General features: G+C 34.4%; 1 protein-coding gene across 19 annotated transcripts in view; it reads left to right on the top strand.

The window, feature by feature from the left end:
* Positions 1–21,271, top strand: part of Stxbp5l (syntaxin binding protein 5L) — a 210,654-nt gene that overhangs the window by 69,759 nt on the left and 119,624 nt on the right. For 18 of the 19 annotated variants that reach the window (XR_012909712.1, XM_075962211.1, XM_075962301.1 and 15 more), the window contains exons 6-9: positions 2,384–2,518; positions 5,656–5,719; positions 13,683–13,766; positions 18,554–18,677. Coding sequence is in view for 18 of the 19 variants with exons in the window: in XM_075962211.1 (XP_075818326.1) it covers positions 2,384–2,518; positions 5,656–5,719; positions 13,683–13,766; positions 18,554–18,677 (407 nt within the window). In the remaining variant the exon portion in view is untranslated. The remainder of the gene's footprint in view (positions 1–2,383; positions 2,519–5,655; positions 5,720–13,682; positions 13,767–18,553; positions 18,678–21,271) is intronic. The other variant, XM_075962314.1, reaches the window with a different exon arrangement.

The raw sequence follows: 21,271 nt of genomic DNA, 5'->3' as shown, positions 1-21,271 counted from the left end.
GGAGTTACTTCACAGGCCAGTTTTTCTGTTGGGATTTTTCTTCTGTATTTTATTCTTCTTGTTCTATAAGGTCTGTTTACATTGGAATTCTACCTCCTGCTTCAGGTTTCCTTACTGAATGTGGCAGTTCTCAGATTTTATGTGCTAACTGCCCAGATGGCTGTGTCACATCAAGGTTTCCTTAAAGCTCTGAAACTGTTTTCTCTATCTACCCATGATTTAGAAGATTTATTTCCCTGTGATCTTATAGCTACTTTAAAATGAGTTCATTTTCTATTAAAGGTTAAATTGATCATTCATTGCCTAGAAACAACACCATCAAGTTATTTCCTGTGTATATCCTTTGGAGATAGCAATTCTAGACTTCATATTTTAGTCAAAGATTTCCAGTATCATGTAGGTTATTCATTAATTAGAAAAAATCAATTAACTTTGCAGTTGCTTATATCACAGCAGGTTTCTAATGATTTTAGTGTCGTATGCCTGGAGCTTTCCACAGGATAGATAACATTTGGTTCAGAGAGATGGAGATTGAAAACTCGATGTGCAGGTTAAAATAGGCACTGGATACACTGACTATTCAGCGTCGACTTTTGTACAATTACACTCACGTTTCACTCTTGTGTGTATTATAGAATGGAGTCATGTGAATTCACTATTCACATTCTTTTTAAAGTTGATCTCTTTGCCTAATGTCAAAATTTTGTTCAGCTCTTCTGATAGTTTAGTAGATAATCTTCCAGGTATACTCCAGGAAATATTTGATGCAGTAACATGTTCTAGAAAGAGATTATCTGGGAATTTATTGTCTTAAGAGTGTCTAGAAGAGCACAATGAATGCAAATTAGAGAGAATAATTGCAGTGTTAATAGATAGTCCTGATGGCTCTAGCCCTGCAATGGTTCTCAGAGCTAACCAGGAAGTCCATTATGAAGATGAGAATAGAATAATGAAACTAAAGGAAGTCCGGAAGCAGTGGCACAGGTCTGTGATTCAGCACTGCTACAGTAAGATGGGAAGTAGAGGAAAGAGAAAATCCCCACAGGGAAACTAGCCTGAAGAATGCAGCGCTGTGGGATGTGAGAGAAACTCTGCCTTAAACACGATGGAAATGGACCAGTACCTGGGGTTGTCCTCTGACCTCCACATTCACACTGTGGCACATGTAAGCCCTCACACACAAATATGCATTTCACATTGTGCGCGCACACACACACACACAGACACACACAGACACCACTAAAGGAAAAATAGAAGGCTTCTCTGGCCTTACCACCTTCCCCCTACTACATAAATGCGTAACATCTTCTGTAGATAACTACTACCTCTTCATGAACTCTGAAATTTGCATTCATTATGTCCCTAATTTATCTTTGAGCTGACTTTTATTTCAATAAATAAACTGTGGAGCTCTGTGTGAATATACTAATTTTGTAACTGAACAGGAATGCTGTGCCCCACTGTTTTGCACTGAATACCTATTAGCTGTTGGACTTTGGCAATAATAAAGCAGTTTCAGTCTTATGCATGCATCTATACAGACAAAAGTAAACATTTATAGGACAGAGGTTTATATTGTATTTTGTATATAATACCTAGAGCACTTAGAGCTATCTCCATCTTAATAGACAGTTTTAAATTACCTTGTAGAATGCTTCCATTTTCAAAGTAGATACCTAGTCATAGTTTTGTAAGTATTAATTATCAGTACATTCTCATTTTGAGTTTGTGTGCATTGTGGTTTAATAAAAATATCTTCAAATAAAGTTCAATTTTCTGCTACTGAAAAAGATCTTAGTTTCTTCTGCATAAAACAGAAATATATACTTATTTGCATTGCTGAATTCAGAATGACAGATAGTGAAGTTGATCTCTTAGAAATAATGATGAGAATGGTGGGTACCAGAAGAGGAGGCTTTGTAAGAAGGAAGGGTGCCGGGGAAGGCTGGGAAGGTTGATTAATAGGCACTATATATGTCAGATATGAGAACGAAGCTCTGAAATACTGTCACATAGTGTGATGACCGTAAAGGACAATAATGTACCACCGTTACTAATGCTGGAAGAAAAGATTTTACACAGTTTTATAATTTAGAAATGATAAACCGGATTTAAATATTTTCAATGTACATATGTATCAAAACTCACATTGTTTCCATTATTATCTACAGCTTTTATATTCTTGTCCATTGATCAAAAATTTAAAACTAGACACAGTAAATTTATACTTATAATAGACACTTAATAGTGATTGTCATTTTTAATGATACATTATTTCCTATCACATATATAAATATAACTTATATAGTATGATGTGTGTAAGGAAAATGTATTGATCAAATGAAAAATTTAGATATTTTAATTGTAATTTTCTTTCTTTCAGAATTACTTACTGTCATCTACCTTTCCAGAGTAAATGGCTCTATGTTGGAACAGAAAGAGGAAATACACATATTGTAAATATTGAATCTTTCATTCTTTCTGGATATGTCATCATGTGGAACAAAGCAATTGAACTGTAAGTTTGAACTTGGTTGCCATTTTATTTGACTAAAATATTGTATATATTATGTGACCTGTTTGGATTATAATGCAATTAACTTAAATAAAATTGAACTAAAATAAAACCACAGGTAATTTAAAAATAGATATAGATGTATCAATGTATTTTGTACATTACAAATACTGTGAATAATAAAAGCTTACAAATATCAACCATAGTAATAAAATAGCACTATAAATGATATTGTAATTAACATTAACATAATCATAATGAAAATGGATTGTTTTATATAAAAATAATAATCAATAGACATAGTTATTAATGATAACAGTTTATCTGTTGCCTTGTTAGAATATAGTTCTCAGAACAAAGAGAAGCAATTACTCAATCTCCTTCATGTTTTGACTAACAACTTGAACTTTTTGTTTTATTTCATTATTTTATGTGTATGGGTGTTTTGCCTGCATGTTGGGTCAGTGAACAAAATGCATGCAGGGCCTGTGGAGGCCAGAAGAGGGTACCAGATCTCTTGGAACTGGAGTTAGAGGTGGTTGTGAGCTGCCATGCAGGTCCTTTAGAAAAGAGCAGGCAGGGCTCTTAACTTCTGAGCTATCTCTCCAGAACTACTGCTTTAGCTTTGGCAGTAGTATTTAAACGACTGCACATGTAAAATGGGAAACGTTTCAAACCTACACTTCTTATACACTTCAAGTATCTATTTGTCTAGTGCACACATAAACATAGTTTGGGTCTGTTGTTTTTTAGCTTTTTTAAAAACTTTTTTTTTTAAATTTTATATGCCAATCCCAGTTCCTTCTTCCTCCTCCCCTCCTCCTCCCTCCACCTTTACCCTATCCCACCCCACCCCACCCCTATCCACTTCTCAGAGAGGGTGAGGTCTCCCACTCCAAGTCAACAGTCTTATCACACTGAGGAAGGACCAAGCTCTCCCCAACCTTCCCTCCACCCAGTATCTAGGCTGAGCAAGGTATCCCTCCATGGCGAATGGGCTCCAGAAAGCCACTTCATGCACTAGGAATAAATACTGACAGTGGCCCCAGAAACTGCCCACCCCTCCCCCACCGCCATCAGTTCAGAGTCAGTGAGCTCTGGCTAGCTGTCAACTGTCTCTGTGGGTATCCTCATCATGATCTTGACCCCTTTGTTCATGTTATTGCTCCTCCCTCTCTTCAACTGGAGTCCAGGAGTTTGGCCCAGGGCTTACTTGTGGATCTCTACATCTGCTTCCATCATTTACAGGATGAAGGTTCTATGATCTGATCACAGGGGAAGGGCACTTCAGGCACCCTCTCCACTATTGCTTAGGGTCTTAGCTGGGGTCATCCTGAGGATACTTGGGAATTTCCCAAGTGCCATGTTTCTCCCTAACCTCACAGTGGCTCCCTCTATCAAGATATCTTTTTCCTTGCTCCCCTCTCTGTCCTTCCCCCAACTCAGCCATCCAGATCCCTCAAGTTCTCCTTCCCCTTCCCTTTGTCCCCTTCCCCTCCCCATCCATCCTCCCCCTTGTCCCCCATGCTGCCAATTGACTCAGGAGATCTTGTTGGTTTCCCCTCTCCAGGGACATCTCTGTATTACCCTCTTTTAGTCTATGTTTTAGTAAGAAACAGTTTTATTTGTTGCTAGTTTTATACATGTCGAGTCCTTAGGAAGATAAGTTTGATTGATGCTGACTCATTTTCCTACACATTCTGTTAACTCACTGAAGTTTTAATTAAAACACTATTTTAATGAATCTTAAATCTGTTTAGGTAACAGTTATTTCTCTAATCTCAATGATTTTAATTATACTAGTATTTCCAAAGTGCATTCCATAGAATTTAATTCTATGATTAATATAAATTTAAATATCAACTCCCAGTTTCCTAAATTGTCTTTTAATCACTCTCTACTCCTTAAGATACATTAGAAATATCTATCTCAGAATTTTTTCTAAGTTATGTTTTGCTAGTGGTACTTTCTGAGGTTTTGGAATTTAATGTTAGAGAAACAGACAAAAAATAAGCCAACATGTTAATAGTCATTATCTTTAAGTAGGAAAAAGGCAGCATAAAATATTTCCCCTCAACTCTTGAGATACTATAAAATAATTTTATACTCTAAAATTTTATTACAATAGCAATTTAATGTTGAATAATCTTCTGAACCAAACCACTTTTATTGTATAGTAAGGCTCTAAGTGGAAGAGTCTAACATATGGTCAAACCTGTATTTCCAAAATATATTCCTCTAACATGATTTTATGACATATCAATAGTCATAATTGGAAACAATTGAATATATGGTTGTATTTGCATGCAGACTTACTATGCATTTTTAATAGGTAAAATATTTTACATTGTTTAGAGTTTCCAAACTTTTTGATTATAGATTTTTCTTTCTATGAAACGTCTTGTTTTCACTAGTTTATCATGCAATACATTTTAACAATTGTTGTTCCACCCAAATCCAATAGACAGATGGCAGTTTTGGTTTATTGACTTACTATTTATTAGAGAATAATTAAGAATACTATTCTTTATAAGGAGCATTTATCTTTCTAGAACACTACAATAATATTTAAGTATTTATTACATATATAGAACTAAAAAACTCTATAAACTGTTCTTTGTAGCCTTGTTTAATTTCTTTGAGAATATGTTCTTGAATATAAATAATTCTGATTTTTAAGTAGAACAGTGATCTCAAACTATTGAATGTGATCTATCTTTTGCCATTAAATTTTGATATATAAATATATATATATATATATATAATCTGAAAAAATATTTTTTCGATAAAGGTCAGTGGTACTATATCCAGTTTTAGATGAGAAAATACACTATCAATTGGGTGAATGAATCAATTCACAAAATTTCCCAGTATCTAATCTATATAGTCCTTTGATTCACTTTGAGAAATCACTGTAAGAGAAGCCTAGAATGACTGACCACTTTATAATCGTTCCTAGGATTTAAATAGTCCTTACTTTCTGTGAGGGCTCTTTGTGGATTTTATGTGTCCTTAAGAAATAAAGTAGAACTGTGCCAATTCCGCTTAGCCCTACAACACTGGAGTGTATTCAAGCTTAATTTTAATTTTGTTGTCATTCTCTGGTGCCTAGTTTTAAATTATTGCTATTAATTTAACAGATCCACCAAGACTCATCCAGGCCCAGTTGTTCATTTAAGTGATAGCCCAAGAGATGAAGGGAAAGTAAGTACGCTGCATCATTCTCGCTTTGGATTTCCCTGTTTTTAGAAAAAGATGTTTTAAACTGTTTTTTGAGATTTAACATCTTAATTGGTTTGTAGCATTCAGTGGCATCTAAAAATAATACTTAAAGTATGAATGAGCAAGTAAACAAATAAATGGATATACTTGCTACTAATGCTTTAAGTTTTTAGTTCGCCTAAAACTAAAATTGAATCTTAAATATGCACTGTTGAAGGTTACAGAGCAGATTTTATTTCTAAATATATGATTAACCTTAGTAGTATGATTAACTTTGTCATTAATCATGTATTTGTTATTTGGCTTTGGTATTAACGAAGTCATAACTAATATCCAGTAATACAAATTATATAATTTTCTTTTAAGTATACATTAATATAGAAAATATTTGCCATTTCATTGGGATAAAGTCCAAGGGATTAGTGAAACCCACCTTCGAGTGTTTCTGTGCTGGAGTTTCTAAAGATGGTTAGAAAATGAGGCCTCTGACTTGCTCAATGGAGCAGTCCCTGGTCGGGTGGGGAAGGTAGGAGATAGAGTCTAGTAGCTCACAAGGGAGTTCTTGGGTCTATTTCTCCCCTGGCCTTTTCCTAGATACAATTTCTTTGCTTTATGGCCTTCCCTGACATGAAAAGCTCAGTTCTTCCTCATCCTCAAGATTAATAAGGACTAACTGTTTGAAACTATAAATCATAATAAATCTTTTCTCCCTTTAGTTGATCTCCTAGATATTTTGGTCACAGCTATGCATATGTAGCTAACACATTATTAATTATAAAAAAATCATGATTTCATAATTTCCCTTTGATAATGAAATAGTTGGTAGCTTGAGTTCTGAAACATTTTTATGGATATTTTGTCAAGTATATAATTCTTAATAGGTACCATAAAAATTATAATGATATTTTTTAGTGTAGTTTTACATTTTTGTGAATTATTTATTTTTAAAGGATAGGAATTGTGTAGTCTAACAAAGATCCAACATGGAAGGCAAGTTCAACTGATGAAGCAATATTAGGTACATCTAAATTGATCTATAAATACCTGCTGAACACATATTGCTGGCCTCTGACTTAATTTTCATTAAATCATTTTGATAATAGCTGATTATTGTTAGTATATAAAATACTGTTTTATTAAATGGCAGCATCATTGAATGTTTTGTTTTTAGAATCTGTTCTTAGATTCTCTGGTGTAAATTATTTATTAAAGTCTAACAAATATAGCTTTTGCTTCTTTTTCTACATAGAGAGTTATATGTATCTTATGTTTTGTTGGCCAAGACATTATTGGATATAAATGATTTATTCCTGGGTTTAGAGTTTTAGCTAGGAAGTTAAGGCCCTAGATTCTGGCATTATCTACTCACCCCTCACTTCACAAAAAGAACAAAAATATTCTCAGCTATTTCTAGTATTCTGAGAGTTTTAAATTGTAAATGACATTGAATTTTGTTGAATGTGTTTCTACATCTTTTTGGATTCTCTAGTGTTGTCTCCTGACACTTCCCTGCTTGTCTCACTTTAGGTTTGGAAAGGCTAATAAACTTTTTACAGCCTTATTTCTTGAAGTTCACTAGCTATAAGCAACAACACCCCCTTCTTCTCACTAATTCTAGACTCACAAGGTTTCTACAACATAAAGTATACCTTCTGCCTTTCCTAAAAATTGTCACAGGTGTCAAATAACATGACTCTCTAGTGAAGAGATATTAACTTCCCAAGAATCAATTTTAACCAATGTCAGACAAGAGACAGGGAATGAATTATGCTCTTCCCTTTAACTGGGTTGTTCTGTCATGATTTAGAGACAAGGCCACAAGTCCATACCTTCCAGATAATTATTGATGTGTCTCGTCTGACTCACCCCATGAAATAATGGTTGGCATAATTTTGAGTCATCTTGCTTCCTCTATACTTTTCCTTTAATAATGTGATCCAGAGAATATATTTATATAATAAATCATAACATCTGCAATCTCTTTCTTTGAGTATGTTGAGATTATTGCTCCCCATGGGATCTTTATAGTTGGATTTTCTTCTCTATAAAGTCAAAGGATTTGTTGAAGATACCAAGTGGAGTGAAATTAAACTCTAGCATACAATACAGTCATAATTACCTAAACATTTTTGTGTGGTTAATTGGAATGGGGACTCCTGGAAAGGCAAGACAGTGAGAGATCAAGTACTTATTGTAATGGTCTGTCCTGTCCCTTTAAGAGACTAGCCCTGCCCACTCCCCCCACCCACCACCAAGGTAGATCTTCCTTCTGCTTCCAGCCTGAATACTTTCCTTTCTGTATCTCTCCCAAAGAGGCAGCTTCTCCCTTCTCCCCACTTCTCCCCTTCCCCTTTTTTTCTCTCCCTCTCCCTCCTCTGCCTTTCTCTGCTCTTCCCCCTTCTCTTCTTCCCTTACTCCCTTTCCCTTCCATAACCCAATAAATAAACACCCACTTTCTCTGTATGGCGTGTCTCTGTCTTTCACCTGCCATGTGACTCCTGCCTGGGTTCTTCAGCCCCTCATGGCCTATGGGCCACTTGGGGAGCAGAGCAGTTTTATTTTTGCCATGACACTTATGATATGGGTTAATGACAGCCATAATGATCTGGATAAAATAGCTTTTTTTGACGGCACTTGTTTTCTTGAACTAATATAAGCTATCATACTGAGATAGCTTAAAACAGCAAATATTTATTGTATTACAGTTCTCTGTGGCAGAAAATCAACAGCAGCCTCGCTGAACTCAATTCTTTTCTAGAAAAGAGTCTGATTTCTTGCCTTTTCACGAGCTTCACACAACTATTGACTGGTAGCTCCCTTTGGTTTTAGAGTTGACAATGAATTTTATCCCCAGCTTTGTCCCTTGACAGCACTGTCTTTCTGATCACACCCGGAGAAACTTCTCTCTTAAGGACTCACTTCATTAGTTTGGCCCACCTGGAAAGTATAAAGTACCTCTTGCCTGTCAATGTCTGACCTTAATTACATAATAGAGGTCTTTCCTGGCATGTGACAGATTTTTATTTATGGTGCTGGGGATCAGACCCAGTGTTTTATGCATGTAAATACATGCTTGTATCACTCTTAAGCACTGGACTATTTGACATATGGGGCCATTTTTTACTCTGCCTACAGAAAAACATTGCCAAAATTGGGATCAAGAACTGTTTATGAAGAAACCAATTGTTATCCCTTTGATAAGCCTGTGTCATTATTAGGAAAGAACATTATCCCAGGTTCCTAAAAATTATTTTCTTAAAGCTACTATGGCAAATGAACACAGACTGAATGACCTAAAACAATAAATATTTAGTTTTTCAAAACTCTAAAAGCCAGAAGTCTTAAATCAATGTATTGGTTAGACTGTGTTCCCTCTAAAGCTTGGGTTCCCAACCTGTGGGTCTTGATCCTGTTAGGGGTTGATCATCCCTTTAACAGAGCTCTCCTAAGACCATTATAAAACACAGATATTTACATTATGATTCAAAACAGTAGCAAAATTACAATAATTTAGTAGCAGTAAAAATAATTTTATGGTTGGCAGTCACTACAGTATGAAGAACTGTATTAAAGGGTTGTAGTTTGGAACCACAGCTGTAACATCTCTATGGGTCACTTTTCTTGCCTCATGTAGCTTGACTTGAAGCATAACTCCGACTTCTGCATTTATCTTCTTATGATTACCTTTCCTGTCTCTTTGTGTCTTTTCCTTATCTAAAAGGTTACCAGCCACTGTGTTTATGGTTGGGTCCACTCTAAGTCCAGGGTGATTTTGTCACAAAATTCTAATGAATTGTACATTTAAAAGACCTTATTTCAAAAATAAAGCTACACATTTGAAGTTTTGAATGAATATATGACTTTATTTTAAAATCATGCTTTTCAACTATCACACCAACAACAGGGAAATATAAAGATAACCCTGAGAAAATTGTAATTGTTTGAAACAGCCTCAACTTTCATGAACCCATTTGACCAGCAAAATTATCACTTTCAGCCGGGCGGTGGTGGCGCACGCCTTTAATCCCAGCACTCGGGAGGCAGAGGCAGGCGGATCTCTGTGAGTTCGAGACCAGCCTGGTCTATAAGAGCTAGTTCCAGGACAGGCTCCAAAACCACAAAGAAACCCTGTCTCGAAAAAACAAAACAAAACAAAAAAATTATCCCTTTCACTGTTGCTTATAGAAAATAATTTTTCTGCTTTAGGAGACTGATAATTATATCCACACAGATACATGGAGTCATGAACTCAGGTGTAAAACCAGAATCACACCTCAGATATCATTACTCTAACATCGATACATAAGTCTCTCTCTATAAGGAAACAGAATATACATAAAATAAGTAGAATATATATTTACAAAAGAAACTGAGGACCTAATGTTGTTAGTCACCGAAGGAATACATTTAGCAATGATTTTTAAGGGTTTGAACTTGGAGGCTGTATAGAAGTCAAGAGTATTACATAGGGCATGTTTTGGGTATAATCCTTTGGTGAGGACACATGCCCTAGTAGTTTACAGGGCTAATCCTTTGAAGCCTTGATTCAACAGAGACATATGGTAACTAGAGATACCAACTATACTTTCTAATGCAGTATTAAAGAAGGGATCAGATCAGAAGAAGCAAAAATGGAGAGTATTAACTAAGTCACCTCCTCAGTGCTGCCTAAGAGCCCTCTAAGGGTGCTGTTTCTACTTAGTAAGGCAGGAATACTCTGGAAAAGAAGGTAACACATTTACAACAGTAGGTAGTGGCTATCTTTTTTTAGGCCTTTGTTGACAGCAGGAAATGATGGCAAAGAGCCAGTCTCCATAATATCTGTGGGGATTGAATATCTAGTTGTTAGAGGCCAGGTGGCAATATTTAACCATCTGACAGTATGGGTACAAATTGCTGTAAAAAGCAGCTAGGCTCTAAGGGCAATACATGAATCCATGATATTAACTAATAAAACAAAAGCAGAAAAACAATAAATGAAGCCAGGTCATTGTCTTATGCCTGTCTTCCCCGCTCTTTGGGAGGCTGGATCAATCGGATCACCAGTTCCAGGTCTGCATAACAAGACCACACCTCAGTAAAATAAACAAAATGTGAAGGAGAAGTCACAAAAGACCACAACAAGTTTTTCTTTATACTTGGGATATAGTTTAACTTTTTAAAATCAATATCTTTGCATATTAGCAAAACAAGAAAAACATAAAGAAAGCTGATACAAAAGAGGCTTTAGTAAAATTCCCTTCATGATGAAAATGATCTTTTCTCACTCTAAGGGAAAAAAGGAACTTTGTGGACCCAAAGCTGTGAAACTTACACAAAGCTGTGAATATATCCTCCTTAATGCTGAGTTTGTTTTTCCCTTTGGGCAGAAGTGAGGCAAAGATTCCTTCCATTTAACATTGTTTAGCTGTTGGCAATATTGGTAACTTTTCATATATATTTTTAAAAGTATAAATTTCAATTAATATTTGTGTATTTCATTATGTGGTATTTAAAAATATTTTTGTTAATACTTTGAGAATTTCATATATTATTTTTGTTCATAACTGTCCCCAGCTCTTCATATTCAATCCCATCTCCCTACCCATACAACTTCTTGCTTTCTCTGTTTTTAAACCCATCTAATCTGCAGTCTCTTATTTTCTGCACATTGGCCTTGACCAGTAGCAGCACGGTTTTAGATCTCATTTACTGCACAAAACTTTTCTAATGAGGGACGAGAGACCCATTAGTCTATGGGTATAGCAGTAAGCCTTCAGGAGTAGGTTTTACACAATATCCATTTAGCAAAATAATAGTGGTAGGTTCTCCCCTAGGGCTATGACTTGTACAGCCAACAGTTCTTGGCCCCAGTAACCCTGCCACCTATGGATTAATCTCACAGAGCATCTTTCTGGGTCTAGGTTATCTCACCCAGGATGTTTTTTTCCCAGTTCTACCCATTTGTCCTTATATAATTTTATTTTTCTTTATAGCTGAATAATATAGCATTGTATTAATGTGTCACATTTCATTATTGCATTTCATCAGTTGATGGGCACCTAGGCTGTTTTCATTTGCCGGTTATTGTGAGAGCAACAATGAACATGGATAAACATCTCTGTAGTAAGATGAACAGTCCTTTGCTTATGTCCATGGGTAGTATGGCTGGATGACAGGGAAGACTATCTCCAACTTTCTGAAGAACCACCATAGTGTCTGCACCAGCCTACTCTCCCACCATTAGTGAGTCAGTTTCCCCTTTCTCCATTGTACATCAGCATTTGCGGTTATTTGTGGGTGTTATTCATTTATTTATTTTATCCTAGCCCTTCTGGTTGGGTTAAGATGAAATCTGAAAATGATTTTCATTTTCATCTTCATGATAGCTAAGGATATTGAACATTATTAATTTTTTTCTTTTAATTTTGAGATTAGTATACTGACATCATTTCTCGCTTCCTTTCTTCCCTCTAACCTCTCAATTTAAATTTTTTAAAAATAATTTCCTTTAAGTTGGCATATCAGAAAGTTCAACACTTTTGTCAAATCAATTTAAACATTATCATGTGTAGCTCCTTAACTTTTCATTTGGATATAAGGTATAGCTAGATTAAAAATAACTCTAGGGGCTAGCAAAATGGGTCGGTGGTTGAGAGTACTTGTTACTCTTGAAGATGATCTCAGTTCAGGTCCCAACACCCACTTGGCAGCTCTCAACTGACTATAATTCCAGTACCAGGGACTCTGATGCTCAATTCTGGTCTCAATAGGAACCAGGCATGCATGTGCCCTACATACATTGCAGTCAAATTATCATATACATAAAAACATGAATAGGATAGGTAAAAATATATTTCTTTGATAATGTTTCAATTTTATGTTTCAAATTCTTCTATTTTAAAAGGAAGACTATTACTTTTCAAATACTTTATATTGATTTAAGTATAAGCACCATTGTATTGATAGTTACATTCTTTATTGCTGAAACAAAACATCTGACCAAAGCACCTTATGGAATTAGGTGGTTTTCATTTGTGGTTGGAGGAAAGTCTATCATGGTACGGAAGGCACACAGGCAGAAGCATGATGCTGCAGATCACATTATCGTCACAGTCAGGAAGGAAAGAGTGATGCACGCTTAGGCTCAGCAAGCTTTCTCCTGGTTAGGGGATCCACAGCCTGCGACCACAAAATGTTGCCGTCTACATTTAGAACAGGTCAACTCACCTCAACTAATCTAATTTAGAAAGTCCCCAACAGACATTCGTCTCCAGGGTGCTTTTAGACCCTGTAAAATTTATATTGTAGGCTACAATTAGCTAATGTTAATTTAATAGAGAACTTTTAAAAAGCTTTAACTTCTAAAGGTTTATAAGCCATTAGTTTAAGCTATGTACTCAAGGCTTTGGATGTAGTTCAGTGGCAGAGATTCTGTCTGACATGTACAAGGTCCTACATTTGATCCCCAGAATGAGGGGCTGCACCAGCATCTTCAGGTGAGAATATGATAAAATATTTGCTCAAAGTAAGTAGAGTTGATATGACAAAATTTAAAACTATTTTATATTATATTTATATATTTATATTAGTAGCCAATTAAATATAATACTTCATTGATTATTTTGTCTTCATTTTCTATCTTTAAATTCTCACATAAACTATATTGTATCATGTTTATTTACATGTTTCCTTGATTCTTTGAAACAGGCAGCATTCTCTGGTTATGTTTATATTGCAACAAAAGTTATTGACCTTTTAATTTGTTAATTGCTGTATCAGCATCTTTGTCTTCAAAAACAATTTTAAAATAGTAGGAAGCATATTTAAGTGCTAGAAAAGGTAGGACAAATCAGGCTGTGTTGTGTAGCATGCTTTTTCTTTATGGTAGTATTATAACTTTTTATTTGAACACCATTAAAATTAATATCAGAATTAAGAAAATGGTTGTTTTACTGTTTTCCAGCTTTTGATAGGTTATGAAAATGGTACTGTAGTATTCTGGGACTTGAAATCTAAAAGAGCAGAACTGAGAGTTTATTACGATGAGGTAAGTGATTTCTGCTGACATATTTGGGAAGTTTGGGGACTATGTGCCACTTTTCTGCTCTGAAGTTTTATGCTTTACTAATATTTTTGATCACTGGGACCATACTGTCCTTACTCAGTGTTTAATATTCTTTTGTTACTTGTATAAGTTCCAACTGTTGATTATTTTTGAATGAGAATTCTGCCTTGACAGCCAACTGTGGAGATTATTGCCTAGTTTTGGCTTTGTATCTATTCTTTCCCTTATGGCACTTTTTTGATTTGTCCCATCTCATTTCTTATGTAGGTTCCATACTCACATCTTGCTTCTTGACTTTCAAGTTTCTAAAGGCACTAGTCAAAGCTTCCTAAACAATTCATTTTCTGTGGCTAAGAGTTCAAGACAGTTTGAAAAGCTTTTCCCCTTTATTATTTATCTTCTTAGAATAATGAAATTGTTTTGTGTATAAGAACAAATAAATGACACTATCTTGAGGTAAATTTTATTATATACAATTTATTCTTGATTAGGTTTCTCCCAGATAACATTTCAGCTGGACTCTTGATTCCAGGCCTTTATTCCCATTTAGAGGAAGCTAATATGAAGACAGTGCAGCTGAGAGAAGATAAAAAGGGAACTCGTTTCTTGAGGCTGGGTAGCAAAGATGATCGTCTACACCCTTAGATTAGAAGTAAAGTAGGAACCGGGCGATGGTGGCGCACGCCTTTAATCCCAGCACTTGGGAGGCAGAGGCAGGCGGATCTCTGTGAGTTCGAGACCAGCCTGGTCTACAGAGCTAGTTCCAGGACAGGCTCCAAAGCCGCAGAGAAACCCTGTCTTGAAAAACCAAAAAAAAAAAAAAAAAAAAAAAAAAAAAAAAAGTAAAGTAGGAGAGGGACAAGACAAAAGGAAAACGTTGATCCAAAATCTCTGCCTAGCTAACACCCACTCTTATATGGATAGATGTCACATAATTTAAGGAAGCATTGGAAGTAAATAGAAAACAGACTCATTAATTTCTTTTAGAACACTTCATTTTTAGATTAGAAGAATAAAAAATATCACCCAATGGACTTCTAGTTGCCTTCGAATACTCAACATTTTCTTTCCTATTATATCATAACAATTAAAAATTTAGAGTTTTGGTCCCTAAAGATATATTTATTGGGCTAGAGAAATGTCTTAATGGTTAAGAGCATGTACTGCTCTTGCACAGGATACAGGTGTTTCCAACATCCACATCTGGTAGCTCACAACTAATGTAAGTCCAGCTCTATGGATCTGATTCCCTCTTCTGCTCTCCTCGGGCACTATACCCGTGTGCACATACTCACACATGTATGTATACACATTACTAAAAATCAAAATAAAATTTCAATAGAAATTTTCATTTTATAAAATTCACAGTTTATTTCTTAATGGTTCTCTAAAACTAATATTTTACCATATATATGAGATAGATACATTGCCAACGAGTCTAGAAGTTAATTGTGTAGTGTCTGAGCAATTTGGTCATAATTGGTGAAAAACAACCATGCAAGTAATAGCACAAATTAATTATGTTCTTCATATTCACTTTCAGTACATCTTAATCATAAGGAAAAATGACTCCACAGAGCAGAGCTGGCTGTTTGCTGTTGTTAAATACACAAAATGCAATGATGCATTATAAATATTTCTCCCTTTTTTAAGACTAAGAGCTAGAGAAAAATACAAACATGGTTTAACTTGTTAGAGTTGGAAAAGACCAGATCAATTGGAAACCAAAAGGAAAATGCTGAAAATTATGCTTTCCTTAAGCCTAAACTGTATGAAAATAAATTTTCCAACCTTAAGAAATAAGTATATTAATTCTGAAACTGAAACTTTAAATAAAGATTAGAAATATTCTAAATTAATAGAATATGATTGTCTACATAATTTATACATAGAGATTATTTTACATATTGATGTAAATCATATACACACATAGGTATTAACTACACATTTGTAGTTTATGCCATTCTAATAGAGATAGTTATAAGCTTTATGTAGCTAAAAAACTTTTCAAACTTTCTTATTACTTTGTCATAACTAGAAACTATCTTTCATAAATTCCTAAGATGGTTTTATAAATCATATATACTCTTCCCAGCACTGCACATAGTGGTCTCTGCTGTAATTTTTCAAAGTCCGTTCTTAAAGTTGTTTCTTTTGTTTGTTTGTGCCTATCTCGTTTATTTGCCTCTTTTCTCCGTCTCTGATTGATTTAGATTATAGATTCTCAAGTCTGGAACACTGGCACGTACTAGGCGTTTGAGAGACTAAGGCAGGAAGACAGGTTGTGGCACTCGTTTGAGGCTGGCTGAGTGGTGTAGTGAGCCCCTCGCACCTCAACACTACGTCTACCTTTTGTTGCCTCCTCTAACTTATATTTATTTGTACGGTCTCTCATTTCTAATACTAATAATACTTACTGTAGTAAGCAATAAGCTTACTACAACTAACAACTCGCTGGCCTTTACCCCTCTCTTAAACTTTAAATTTAAATGTCTAGCAATTTAATAGGTAAGTCAAAATAAATATCACCAGAGCAGAATTTATATTACACATACCACTTTCTATGTTCTTTTTTTCTTTTAAAACCAGTTCACAATGTCCATGGTAATCCTATTTTGCTCTTCTTCATATATCATAAACAATCAGTTTTTATAGGCTTTTTGATTTTGTCTTTATTTTTATATTTGCCATTCTCTCAATTCCTCTCTGTCATTTCTATACCCAGTACTCTACGTGAAATTGCTTGACTGGTTATGAGTCTCTTAACATCGACCTTTCTGTATATTCTTCATTAATAGATTATCTTTCAAAGATATAATCAGATCATGAGATTCTCTACATTAGGATATTTGACTCCCTGTTAACAGGGTCTGAACATGAGAATTAAAGCTGTGGCACCTTTTTTTAAAAGTATAATTTACTGCATCTTGTTAAACAGTTCACACATCTGGGACATGTTACTCACTTTCTCTTAATAATATAATTTTTTCTTACCTTCAAGATTTTTCTACTGGTAATTGCTTTCTCAATATGAACTCTTCTTCTTGTCTCTTTTGTATTTTAAAATCCTATTAGTCTGTAGGCACCAAAAAGCTATTTGAACTGTCTAACTGTCCCTTGATGATTAGTCATAGATGAATTGGATTATTTTTAGAAATCCAGTATTATATTGAGAAATAATTAGCTGAAAAAATTGCTTTCAGCTAGGTGTTATAGGTTATGCCTCTACTCGCAGCCACGCGGGAAAGGCAGTTCAAACAAAATAGCACTTCTTCCGTCAACTTTGCTGAACTGCAGTCAGTTTCACATTCTCTGAAGCTACTTGGTCAGCAAAAGTAGAGGGCGAGAAAACGTTCAGACACACAGCCTTATCCCAACCCAGTAAAGGAGTTCCTCAAGTTCAAAGCCAACTAGAGCTACACAGTAAGTTTCAGGCCAGCCTAGAATGCAGAGTGGAAATTTTCTGAGTAATAAAAAGGCAAGGATTTATTTTACAATAGTTATGGTTTCGTTTCTTCATATTGATATTTCTTCAATAAGCTCAATTTGGCAAAAGGGTAATATTTTGATTCCATGGGAACTGTATATTTCCTTTTGTCAGATTGCTATATAGTTTTTAAGCTTTTGTTTTCAAGAAAAAGTTAGCGTTGACAAAATATGACTCATATTTTTCCTTTAAATTCTTTGTTTTATTTTTTCTTGAATTGATTATTGATATTTGGTTTCCATTAAGTCCCTGTTTTGATAGAAAGAATGTGATGTGACTAAATAAACAAAAACTCAAATACCTTCCATCAGCTCAGTTACCAGCTCCTTAGTTATACACTATTTATCGTCTTGATCTCTAAAATAAGACAATGTTTCATCATTGCCCTATTTACTGAAATTCTACTTCATTTATAGTTGTAGCTATATTTTTTTTCTCTCCTCCCCGGTGGGTAGGATTTCACTGGGTTAGGATGAGGCTTGGGGGCTGTACACTCTCTCATCCTCTACTTCTACTGACCAAGTAGTTTCAGAGAATTTTAAACTGAGGATCAGCAAAGTTGACAAAAGAAGTGCTGTTTTGTTTGAACTGCCTGCAGAAGGGAAAAGAAATAAACAGGGAAGGCAATGGAGAATGTTTCTAAATGCTTTTGTTGGAGACTGTTAGGGGAAAAGTCTGGGCGTAGAAATTACTGCTAAATTGAGAGGAAACGAAAAGCAAAACAAAAATCTCACAAGCCCAGGATATCATGTTGCATTTTATGTTCAGTTTAGTCTTATATTGAGGTATGAATCATCTTTTTTTTTGTTGTTGTTTAATGGTTTGTCAAAACAGCAGTTAGCTGTAACTCTGATATAATATATATTGACTGAAAATTTCACACTTGGTTATGTAAAGAGTTCAATTACGTAACTGTATAAGCACACATGCTTAATGTTCTGAACAGTAGAGATGATTAATATTCACCCATATTGACCTCACTCTGTTTCTTGGGAGGAGATATTTTATACACATTTTGATTTTCTTGCCCACTAGGACTTGTCTCATTGTATTCAACAAAATGGTTAAATTATTCACAAAAGATATACAAAGATTTAGAAATTCAATATTAAATACTAATTTAGTAGATCTTTCCTTAAAAACTATTTTATAGAAGAAATTACACTACTGTAGGGATTAATACAATTTTAAAATGAAATAATTACTGTTTTCAGAATATATGATGACATAATATATCTACTTTCCCCCCTGTACTTGTTTGTTGTTGTTGTTATTTTACCAGGCTATTCATTCAATTGATTGGCATCATGAGGGCAAACAATTCATGTGCAGCCATTCGGATGGTAGCTTGACTTTATGGAACCTGAAAAGCCCAAGTCGCCCTTTCCAAACCACAGTTCCACATGGTAAGAAAAGAGACTGTGGAGACTACAGAATCACCTCTCCACAGCTTTAATTCCTCCAGTTTTGCCTTCCTTTATGTTGCAGACTGGCAGAGTGCATCGATGAGCTCTTCTATTTTAGATTTTTTGTTTTACTGTCTTAATGTTAGTCTGTTTAGTCCATTAATATTAAATATAATTACTAGGAAGACTAGATTTAGGTCTACTTATTTTTGTTTGCTTTCTGTTGTTCATACTATATTTGTTTGCTTTTCTCTGCTTTTCCACTTTCAAGTAATTTAAATATTATTAGGAATACATTTTAATTCATAGGCACTTTATCTTCTTTTCCTATTGTTTATTGCAAGTATCACAATGTTTCCTTAACTACTCAATATGTTAGTGCTAAAATTATAACACATCATTTAATATGCAGACATCTTGTAACCATGTAGATCTACTTATCTATCTTCATTATCATTTATACTATAATTGTATATCATACACAGATATTGTGATTTTTAAATGGTCACATGTATTATAATTAAGAGACAAAATACTCTATAATTTAATTTATTTGTGGACATTACTCCCATTTCATAGGTCTGGTGAAATGATTTCATTAAGCTTCTATTTGAAATTATCTTATCTCCATTTTTGAAGACTATTTTGCTAGATGTAGATTTATGGTCAACATCAGGTCATAGAGTGTGCTAGGTGGGAATTCATGTAATATAACGACTGCTTTAATGATAGTCAATCATCTTCTAGTTTCAATGTTTTCTAAACAAGCAATCCTCAGTGTTTTGAACTTTGCTTCTACGATTTAGAATGTGTTTTCTCCTTCTGGTGTTTTCAAGCAAAGTTTTTATTTATCTTTTATTTGCAGCAACTTAAAAATGTTTTGTCTCATCTTGTCTTGATTGTTTAATTTTTCTATTAACAGTTCTAAATTTTTTGGAACTTTTTTGCCACCTACCTTTAATATATTTTTATGTCTGTTTCTCGTTCTGGAATATGACTCAGCTTTGTTAGAACTTTTGGTGTTGTGAAAGACACCTCTGAGTCTTAACTTTTGTATTTGTTTTTGTCGATATTTTTGTTACTGATTTCAAGTCAACCAATTCCAACCGATTCGTCATCTGTTTACCTGCTTCTTGTTCCGCATTTCTCTTCTATTAAACTGCTCAGATGTTTTTTATAGTTTCCCACTCAGAATCTTTTTGTCTTTCAGAAATATTTCAAAAATTCTTTCTGTCCTTTATTGTGAGCATTTCACCTTTCTTTAATCTTTAAGCTTAGGTGCAATCACCTCCTAAAACCTTTCTTTGATAACATCACCTGCTTTGCCTAACTTGTATTGACAACAATGGTGCACACATCACCCTCTTTATAATATTTTTGTTTATATCTTATATAATGTGGATATAGTCTTTTATCTTCATTTTATCAATTATTCAGGATATACAGTATAAAAGTTTGTTAGAAATAAGAGTAAAACTTCATGTATATAAAGCTATATAATGTGGATGTGATATATTATCATTTATACTGTAGAATGTATTTTTTCATCCCCTTTCTCAAAGAAATAAAACACTGATATAATGAAAGAAAACAGGGCTGGAGAGATGGCTCAGTGGTTAAGAGCACTGCCTGCTCTTCCAAAGGTCCTGAGTTCAATTCCCGGCAACCACATGGTGGCTCACAACCATCTGTAATGAGGTCTGGTGCCCTCTTCTGGCCTGCAGACATATACACAGACAGAATATTGTATACATAATAAATAAACAAATATTTTTTTTTAAAAAAACAGGCACTATCTTTAACTAAGCGAATCAATACAGAAGAACAAAAACATGAAATTAAAAATTATATGGGAAATGCAGAAATTAAAAACTCAAAACTCTCAAACTCATAATTCTGTACTATTCTATATTATAAAATTAAGAACATGGGTGAAGTAGATAATGTCAAGGGAAATACAAAATAATGAAAATTTTGTACAGTATTTTTATTATAAGTTCAAATCCCCATCTGTGGTCCATTTCTTTCAGCCTGAAAAACACCTTTTATTACTATATTGTTGTTAAGATAGTTCTAGGATGCAAATTCAGCTTTGTTTTAGGGGAAATGTTTTTATTTGAATTTATTGTTGAAAGATGATTTTGTCCAACACGAAATTCTTAGTTGACAGTTCTTTTTTTTTTTCATTTCTAATACTTGGGATATCTTGCTCTCTGCTAATCAATACCCCTGTATTTAAACAGCTTTAATGTTTCTGAAATTGACATTTAATCTTACTTGGGGCTCTTTTCATACATCCATTTTGATCTTGACTTTCCTTTCTGCCTTTAAGATTTTTTTTCTGTCTTTCAGCATTTTTGCTTGGATTACCTTGGCCTAGGGTTGTCTCTTTATCAATTTACCATTACTTCTCTAGCTTTTCAATATTACACTTGTGTGTATGGTGGCAATGACTAGTGGTATTTCACAGTTTTTGATGTTCTTTACTTTCTTTCCTCCTGTTTGGTTTGATACGCTCTCGTTTGTCTCCAGCATTAATTTTATACAATTTTCAAAAATATTTTTTGTTAATTTCACCCATGTTCTGAAATGTT

Source organism: Microtus pennsylvanicus, chromosome 1 (assembly GCF_037038515.1).
Source record: "Microtus pennsylvanicus isolate mMicPen1 chromosome 1, mMicPen1.hap1, whole genome shotgun sequence".
Classification (NCBI taxonomy): domain Eukaryota; kingdom Metazoa; phylum Chordata; class Mammalia; order Rodentia; family Cricetidae; genus Microtus; species Microtus pennsylvanicus.
This window is presented reverse-complemented; position numbering and strand designations above follow the sequence as displayed.